This window comes from Trachurus japonicus, chromosome 9 (assembly GCF_045865225.1).
Source record: "Trachurus japonicus isolate A0001 chromosome 9, Traja_1.0".
In the NCBI taxonomy this organism is placed as follows: domain Eukaryota; kingdom Metazoa; phylum Chordata; class Actinopteri; order Carangiformes; family Carangidae; genus Trachurus; species Trachurus japonicus.
The window spans coordinates 33,131,207-33,140,582 of NC_140915.1; the positions used below are offsets into that span (position 1 = coordinate 33,131,207).

At 43.4% G+C, this 9,376-nt stretch overlaps 1 protein-coding gene across 1 annotated transcript in view; it reads left to right on the top strand.

The window, feature by feature from the left end:
- LOC146981901 (transmembrane protein 132D) overlaps positions 1-8,983 on the top strand; it is a 30,636-nt gene extending 21,653 nt beyond the window's left edge. The window contains exons 5-9 of the mRNA XM_085787527.1: positions 899-1,042; positions 4,711-4,916; positions 5,179-5,443; positions 6,875-7,066; positions 7,155-8,983. Coding sequence (XP_085643653.1) covers positions 899-1,042; positions 4,711-4,916; positions 5,179-5,443; positions 6,875-7,066; positions 7,155-8,462 — 2,115 coding nt within the window. The 3' untranslated portion in view covers positions 8,463-8,983. The remainder of the gene's footprint in view (positions 1-898; positions 1,043-4,710; positions 4,917-5,178; positions 5,444-6,874; positions 7,067-7,154) is intronic.
- The last annotated feature ends 393 nt before the right edge of the window (positions 8,984-9,376 follow it).

A 9,376-nucleotide genomic window follows, 5' to 3' on the forward strand; every position in this document is an offset into this window, starting at 1 on the left:
CATTTAAACCGGTTTTACAGTCAAGGGACACGTATCCATCTGCTTCATTATCATACCCGGAGTGTGCCCAAGTGTCTCTTTAAATTTGATTTAACTGATCATTCACAGAACTTGACCGTGTTGCGCTCCGCTGCTCACATACTAATCTACACACACGTACACACGCGTTATTAAATTATTTCAACTTCATTTAAAGCAGTGTGTTTTTACAGCAGAGGACACATATCCATCTGCTTCATTTACATGCTTTGATTACCCATGCATGCATACAAACGCTTGTCTGTGCGCACGTATACACACACAGACACACGTGCAGACACACACAGATGGCAAATGGATTGTATGTATGTGTTAATCCAAACATATAAATTGCCTCTCTCTCTTTCACTCATTCAGCAACATATCTTGCTTCAGTGGCAAGCTGCCAAGTAAACAGCTCACTCTATCTGCTCCACACCTGCTTTACCTGCCACAGTTGTCCTACTTAATAAAACACTGAGCATTAAGTAACAGGCTGCTGTATGTGTGTGTAGAAAATTAATCCTAGACCATATCCAAGCCTCTGGTTATTTGGGAATGTATGAAATGATATGACCTGAGGGACATGCCTGTGCAGATAAGATTAGCTCTCACTTTCCCTGTGGTGACCGGGTCATCACCCAGCCTTAACCCCCCACCCCCTCCCCCCATCACCTCTTCCTTAGGGAAACAGATTTGCTGAGTCACTGAGTCACAGCTCATTACTCCCGTCTCTCCTTCCTCCCTTCTTCTTTGCCTGTATCCCTTGTTACCAAAAAACCTTTAACTTGTCTGGTTGTTCCACCACTTAAAATGAACCATTACAGAAAATGAACCTGCTGTAAGAGATGCGTTATTTTTATGTCACCACTGCCTGCAGGACACGGAGATCCTCAACACAGCAGTACTGACTGGGAAGAAGGTGGTGATGCCTCTGAGGATAGTAGCTGTGGAGGAAGATGGAGTAGTCACCGATGTATCTGACTACGCAGACTGTAGCTCAACTGATGAAGATGTCCTCAAGGTAAGATTTTCTTCCTCCACTTCCTCAGCCCCTCACATTCATTTAGTTTTACTAGCACAAATGGCTTCATAAGTGTATATAAGTTTATTTGTGTTTCAGCATAGAATGAACTTTTTACCTCGTAGTTTCTCTCATATATTTATGTCCAACAACCACGTCCATAGCTACCAGACACGAAACTCTTCCAATCTCCACACTGCCTTCTTTAGAACTGCTCTTGGGCAATTTTCAATTGGTCCACGTCTCTGGAATCAGCTACCTGACTATCTGAAAAAAATTGTTCATTCAACATCATTTAAAAAGGCTCTCAAAAAGTACCTCATCAGTCAAACCATGTACCATCAAACCACCATGATAAGACATTTATTGTCATGTTTTTCTTTTTCTTCTTCTTTTTCTCATAATCTCATTCATTATTATTGTTTTATCACTTACTTTTCTATTTATTTTGTGTTATTGTTTAATTATTCCCTTTTAACTTGTAACAAATTTGGTTTTTGAATATGTGGGTGAGGTTTTCATATAAGCCCTTTTGGGTGTCATAGCTTCCCTTTGCACATCCCAGTCATGATGATTGTTCATGCTGTTTTATGATATGTTTGTGCAAAAAAAAAAGTGTATATAATGAAAAGGACAACAAAGTATTAAGTGAAATTGCTCTCACATTTTTCTCCACCTTTTTATTCAATTTTAAATCATTTTTCCTGCTGTAGTGTTGTGTAAAGAAACACTTAATCACCACAAATGAATGTTTACCTGAGAAAAAAAGGGTTTAACAGCAATATACAGAGGTAGGTGATGTATTTATGTATTGTCTGGGGGTCCTGATGCTCAGCAGAGAGAGGGCAGACTGGAGTGAATGTTAAACATAAATCGTCTCCATGGGGGTGAGGTGGGTCTCATGTATGATGCTTAGGACAGATGCGGACAAATACGTTGTACCAAAGTCACCTCTGCTCCCTGTCTCTTTTCCACACAGTAAAACAAACTATTAGTTGGGCTCTGACAACATCGCCCATCAATCTCCCAGACAATGAACAGCCACTGTGCTAAATCGCTCACCACAAATGGCCTCACAGTCAGCCACTGTGCTCCCATCCTGTGACTTGCCCCTTTTATCCTGTGAACCTGAACACGGCTGACTGCCAAAAGCCGGCTTTGTTTACTGATGAAATTGAAAGTCAGGCCCCTGGCCCCTGAGGTCAGAGGCTGTGAATGTTATTTACTCAAGGGTAAAGTGGCATTGTAAACAAAGAATAAAGACATGCAGTGGACTCTAGTACTTTAATACTATTTTTCTTTTTTTTGCTGGTAAAATTATGTCCCAAAGCAGGTTCAAACAAACAACAGCTGTCCTGGCTAATAAATGTATTATTTGATTCAGTATTTGGTTCATTGTGCGTTCCCTCCCTGAGGAGACCCACAGGACTGTATATACATGTACAGTAAGTGCAGATGGGTGTCGGTTAGAAGAAAAGCAGGATTACGTGCAGATGTCAAGAGGCCGGATATGGACTAAATCATTCTTTTCAACCCTGTAATGTAGCTGTCTTTCCTGTTGTTCTAAGCTTACTGTAGCACTCAGTGTATTTGCTGACCAGATAGCAGCTTCAGTCACAAATATTCCCTTTAATCTTCTTAGTCTAACAGCTTGACTCAGATATCTTTTCTCTTCTGCTGTGCCTGAAGAGTATCAAATCTGCTCGTGATAGATGAGGAAGGATTTATCCAGAATGAACAGCTCATGTGACAAAACAAAAGCAAAACAAAGTCTAATCTGCCATGATGGAAAGTTTTTTTTTTTTTAGATGTGTATGAATGACGCAGGGACTTCAAATATGCACAGGCACTCTGTTGCAGGACTGAAGGAGTGACGTAAGAACATTTCAGGAAAAAGCAATTTGACAGACTCATTTACACAAAGCTTGAACTCAGTGTAATGCTTGAACTTAATTACTCCCTTGCATTAGATACTGTATGTTAATTGTGCACACTCATTAAAATTAATTTAACTTGTTTATTTGCACAATGAAACTGCAGCCAGAGATTTGTCAATGAAGCATGCATTTGAGCTTTTTTTATTTATTTTCTTTATTTCTGCCTGTCTTTAATACCGTACTGTACTGATGAAAGTCAAATCTCATTTTAAGTAAATATCTGGTTTTGACACCAAAAACACAGAGGGATATTCTTGGCTGCAGAATGAGATTGTGACTGGAATGCGTGGGTGGATGGCACATTAAAAATGGCATTCCCTTTCAACTGATGCTGCACAATATTATTTGAACATGGCTCGTGTTAAGTTCAGTGGAGCTTTTGGAGGATGCTTCTCTGAGAAAAAAAAGAAATGAGCAAAGTGGCTTAGATCATGGTTGACTGGTTGACTGCCTCCACACTTAATTAAAACATGAGAACTCCAGACGACTTCACTGGGACTAAATCAGCCCCTCTCCGTCTTTTGTTCCATGCTTGCATTAATTTTTTTTTTCCATGATAACAACTGTTCCAAGAGCTTCAGTGCCATTGTAAATCTGTCGTCTGCATATAAACCAAGCATAGGCTTATTCACACAGAAGAGGTCAAGGCGTCTCAGTTCACAGCAAGGATGACACATAGAGACGGCTTCAGCTCTGGCCATGGGTGCAGGATGAGTGATGCTCAGATGCAATGATGACACAAGATCCTCTCAGAAATAGCATGTCTCTGGGACAGCGCTGCCTCTGGCTAAGTGCTGGGTTCAGGCAAATGAGAGAGGGGTATCTCTTTGCTATTTGTATTCCTCCTTTGGCCATCTGTCAAAGTCACCATTTTTCCTCTCCTCTCCCCTGTGCACTTCCACGGGCTGGTGACTGAATTTCAATGCTGTCTTAATTATCCAATTTGTTTAAAGCAGAAGCCATTTGAGAGGACCCATGAAAACCTCCTGGCTTGTGTCTCTAAATGTCCATGAGATCTTTCAGCAGTCGCCTAAACTTGCCAAGGTCACCTTTGAAATTACAGTGTAATGAATTCACTTGGCTGTGAAGGACTGATGTTCAGCGCTGCACCACATGATATTTTGATTAACATAAAATTGCAATGCTGCCTCTTCCTAAAGCTTCGGACCGGTGATCATCGCAGTAGTTTATTACAGCCAGCTGACATTACTATGGAAACACATGCAGTGCAAAACTGATGCAAGGCCATTTGTTGTTGTAAGAATGGCCTATTTGTTAAAATAGTGACTTTTATGAGAATATCTGATTCTTCTTTGTCATTGGTTAGATGACTAACATCTCCTTCATTGACAACAGTCTCATACTGAGTTTGATATAGATTGTTTACACAAGCGTACTCACTCAAACTTTCACATTCCATCACATCCAGGCTTCAGGAGTGCAAATGTTTTACTTGAGTGCAAATGTTTGACTAATCTTGTAAATTCTTTTAACTAATTTTGAAAATTCAATTGTTTTTTTGTTTTGTTTGTTTGTTTGTTTGTTTTGTGTTTTTAATTAATGTGACTATGTGTTGAAACTATGTGCTGTCATTCTTGGCCAGGTCTCTCTTGCAAAAGAGATCTTGGATCTCAATGGGACAAACCTGGTTAAATAAAGGTTATAATAATAATATAATAAATTCTCAAGGAAATGTATATATTTGTGTTTCCTGTGCCTCTTCCCCTGCAGGTGTCAGACAGGTGTGACTATGTTTTTGTGAATGGCAAGGAGACAAAGGGCAAAGTGAAGATGATGATGAACTTCACCTACAGCTACTTGAGTGCTCAGCTGGAACTGAATGTGTGGATGCCACAACTCCCCCTCACAATTGAGGTGTCGGACACAGAGTTAAGCCAGATCAAAAGCTGGAGGGTTCCTATACTAACCTCAAAAAGGTAGGAAACACACACAACAAACCATTCGGCTTTCCTTTTATGGTTTCTACATTTGATTTCTAGAAGTGTCTTTCAGCCCATACAAATCATATTTCTCTCAGGGTTTAGGGTTTTGATTCCATTACATAATGTACTGTAATATCTCAATCTGATCCAATCAAGCAAAGAGACGGGATTGAGTGATTGTATTAGAGTATTAGGTCAAAGCATTTGCCGTGTGACAGGTGTGACCTGCACGTGTGTTTGTGTGCTCATGTCCCAGACCCGGCTGGAACAGTGAAGAAGACGACAGGAAGGGGAAGGGCTGCATGCTGCAGTTCCAGCATGCCCTGGTGCGGGTGCTCACTCACTTTGTGGCAGAGCAGGCGGACCCGCGGGATCCTAAGGCCTATTTCCTGGGCTCTGATTGGCAGGTGGATGTCACGCGGTTGGTTCGCTACTTCATGAAGGTGGAGGACCCTCGAGTAGCGAGGCTGCAGGCAGGAAGGGTGCTGTCTGGTCGGGACCTCGGGACCACCACTATCCAGGTGATTATCTAAATTATTACTTGGATGAGGTGCGGTAGACAGGCAGATAAAAGCTGGGTTTAGGTTTTACGAGTGCACAAGTTTCACTTTGAACCTGGTAGACTTAAAGGGATAGTTCACCCAAAATTCAAATTTCACTCATTATATACTCCCCCTCATGTCGACTAAGGGCTGGGAGAAGTTTCCTACGTGCCTTCTCTGAGTTACAGCGGGGCTCCGTGTAGCACTGCATGTCCATATGACATGAGATGGTTGAGAATGGGCCTCGCTTTTCTTCGTCCAAAAAGACACACCAAAAAACATCCAAATACCTCCATAGTTCTCGTCTGTAATGTCCCTCTTGTATTGAAGCCCCAACATGAGAAATTGTTCTGAAAAAAAAGTATAGGTTTTAAGCTTGTTTGTAGCGGAAGCTCCCAGTGTCTCAGTTCACTGCTTTGCCTGTGTCAGTGCAAATCTCGCGTGATTTGCACTGACACCCAGTTCACGGCTCCGCAAATCGCGCGAGATTCCGGCAGAGCAACACTGGGAGCTTCCAATACAAACAACCTTAAAACCTATACTTATTTAAAGCAGAAGTAAGCAATATTTTTGTGTTAATATAAGTCTTAAATAGTTATATCTTCCCACAGCAATCACTTACATAGAGTGTTTGGACCGAAACACGGGTCTGTCAGTCACTCTGCTCTGCTCTGAGCCGAGGAGAAAACTTTTCTCGTATCCTACAAGTTTTATCCAATGAGGAGAGAGAACGGCATGAAGGGCTGTGTGATGTAGGGACGAAGACCAATAGATCCATGACGAGGGCGGGGGCTGCTAACTCCATCGGCTGACAAGACGTTATGGTGCGTTCAAGGTAACCCGTAACTCGTGTTTTTCCGACCTGTTAAGTCGTACCAGTTCGATCTGGTACGAGTTCACGGGTCGGAAGTTACGAGTGGCCGTTATAGTGACTTTCACAGGCAACAGGTCGGAAAAACACGAGTGGGTTGCCTGGAACGCTACAAAGTTGTAAGTCGTGACTTGAAGCTGTAATTTACGGTTTCAAAAGCCTGCCTGGAACGCAGCATTAGCCAAAATGACCGGATCGCTTACTTCTGCTTTAATTTATTTCGGAACAATTTCTCATGTTGGGGCTTCAATACAAGAGGGACATTACAGACGAGAACTATGGAGGTATTTGGATGTTTTTTGGTGTGTCTTTTTGACGAAGAAAAGTGAGGCCCTTTCGCAACCGTCATGTGGACATGCAGTGCTGCACGGAACCCCGCTGTAACTCAGAGACGCCACGGAGGACTCTGAAACTTCTCCCAGCCCTTAGTCGACATGAGGGTGAGTAGATAATGAGTGAAATTTGAATTTTGGGTGAACTATCCCTTTAAGGAGGAGGAGAAACAGTTAATTAATTTATCTGATATTGTTCTGTGGCAGGTGTTTTCTCCACTGTCTGATGCCATCTTGGCTAAGACAACTATCAAAGTTGTGGATGACAAAGTGACCATCACAGAGTTGGGCGTCCAGCTGGTCGCAGGCCTCTCCATGACTTTACAGCTCAGTCCAGGAAGCAACAGGGCCATCTTGGCTACTACAACCACACAAGAGGTCCTACAGAGCCCTAAACAGGTAACAGTCTTCAGAGATCTAAGTTCCTCAGAGATAAACTAAAGATTCAAAGCAAACTTACAATTTCTGCCCTTTTCTGCTCTTTCAGGAAGCTTTGGTCAGTGCTTGGGTGCAGTTCAGTGATGGCAACCAGACGCCTCTTGATATCTATGACCCTGCTTACTACAGAGTGACGGTGACGTCTCTTGATCAGGGCGTGGTGTCAGTACAGGGCACGCCTCCAACTGTGGTGGCAGAAGGAGAGGGCGAGGGAGTTCTAGTCAGAGTGGACATGTCTATCTGCGAGGCCTGCCAGAAGTCCAAACGCAAAAGCACTGTAGCCGTGGGCAACGGCAGCCTCAAGATCAAGTTTCAGGTGAATAACCGACGGCCAGATAGCAACACCAGCAGCACCGCTAGCAGCAAGGACAATGGCAGTGACTATGGGAATGATGGGGAAGAAGGAGGCAGCGAGAGGAGGCAGAGGAAGCCGTCTCCACCACGGAGCTCAACCTCAGAGAGGGAGGAGAGCGCCATGCAGAAGATCACAACCACCATCAAATCTACGGAACGAACCTTCATAACCAGCGGCAGCCTCGGAGGAGTGGGCAAGACCGGCAGTTCGGGAAACCCCGGCAGTCCTACCAGCGAGGTTAATGTCAGCATGATGAGCAGCCCTGGCGGAAACAGCAGGGGATACGGCTCTGACAACATGATAGTGGAGGACATGAGCAGTGTTGGCTTTACTAGCACTGTGAAAGCTCCCGGGAACCTGATGAACTACAACAACTTCCCCACCAAGGTGGAGGAGACTGGGCAGGAGACGGCCGAGATAGAGATCGGCGGTGAAGGGATGTTAGCCAACAGGCCTCTGACGGACTTGGAGATTGGAATGTACGCTCTCTTGGGTGTCTTCTGCCTGGCCATCCTGGTGTTTCTTGTAAACTGCGTCTCATATGTTGTCAAGTTCAGGCACAAGAAGCCTCCGTCTCACGGCCAGGAGCCAACGGGCCACAGGCATGACTGGGTTTGGCTCGGCACGGATGCTGAGCTGGTGATGAGCGTGCCGGGCAGCCCCGTCCAGCAAGACTCCCAGACAACAACCACCGTGATAGACATTGGGCCTGAGAAGACTGCCTCTCTCTCCAGGAGGCCCAGTTGCTTGGCATCCGTTACAGACTCTCCCCTTAGTTGCGTGGGTTCCCTCAGGAGCAAACCTATGCACGCCGAGTCTGTCCACTCGCCCACCAGCAAGAGAAAGAGAGTCCAGTTCACTACTTTCTCCACACTGGAACGGCAGCACTCGCCACACCTCCCGCCCAGGGAGAACGGCCACGGCATCCACTGGGTTGGGAAGGAGGACAGTTGTGAAGAGGAACCCCAAGTGCCCATCACAGAACACGGGGACCACTTATAATACAGAACCTGATCAGACCTCACATGTACAGTAGATGTGGCTTTGATCACCTCAATGCCTTTGTTAACCGTCAAGAACATGTGATTTTGGAATCGCCCTCTACATTTCATTACCTATCAAGGCCTTTTACATGTACATGTGCTGTATATTACTGTTAATAGTGGAGAGTGGATACGTGAGGTTATATTTCAGATGGCTGTTCAGATGGACTCTTATTTAAACAAAAATATCTAAAGCCACCAAATGTTAATGCTGCATGTGGATATCTACTTTAAAATTTTTGCACTCACTGTACAGACATGAAATAGTTCCCCCAATTAAAAATTAAATATATCAATTACCAGTTATGATATAGAGCTCTGACAGATGTGGATTTCACCAAAACATTTGGCTCTGATGAAACATATAATTTAATGAAATTGGTGTTTTCTATTATGGACTATCAAAGACCCCTTTTTTTGTAAATTTAAGTTAAACTAATTTTCATTTATTTCTTTTTTCATTAAAAAACTATGACCTTGAATGTTAGTTTTCACTTTTTTTTTCATGCTCGACACCCACAGGTTTTTTTGGGTTTAGAGGTTTACAACCTAATAACTAATGCTAATTATAATTAATAATTTTACAGTTACATCAAAACCATGGCAAAAAGTTCCCAGAGAACATTCACATTTCTCTAACCAGCCCATGTCCTAGTGTGTTGCCAAACCAGCCTCTGGAACAGCAAATTACAGAAAACCTTTTGTGCCCCTTTGCCCTTTCAAACAAATTGAGTTTTTGCCTGGCTCTTGAATGTGTGCAACCCAACCGTTGCACTTTATTATAAATGAATGTAGTAGCATGTACTGGAAGGAAAAGCAATATTGAAACAGTTTTTTAACAAGACCAGATTAACTCACCCCGCAGTGCATTTG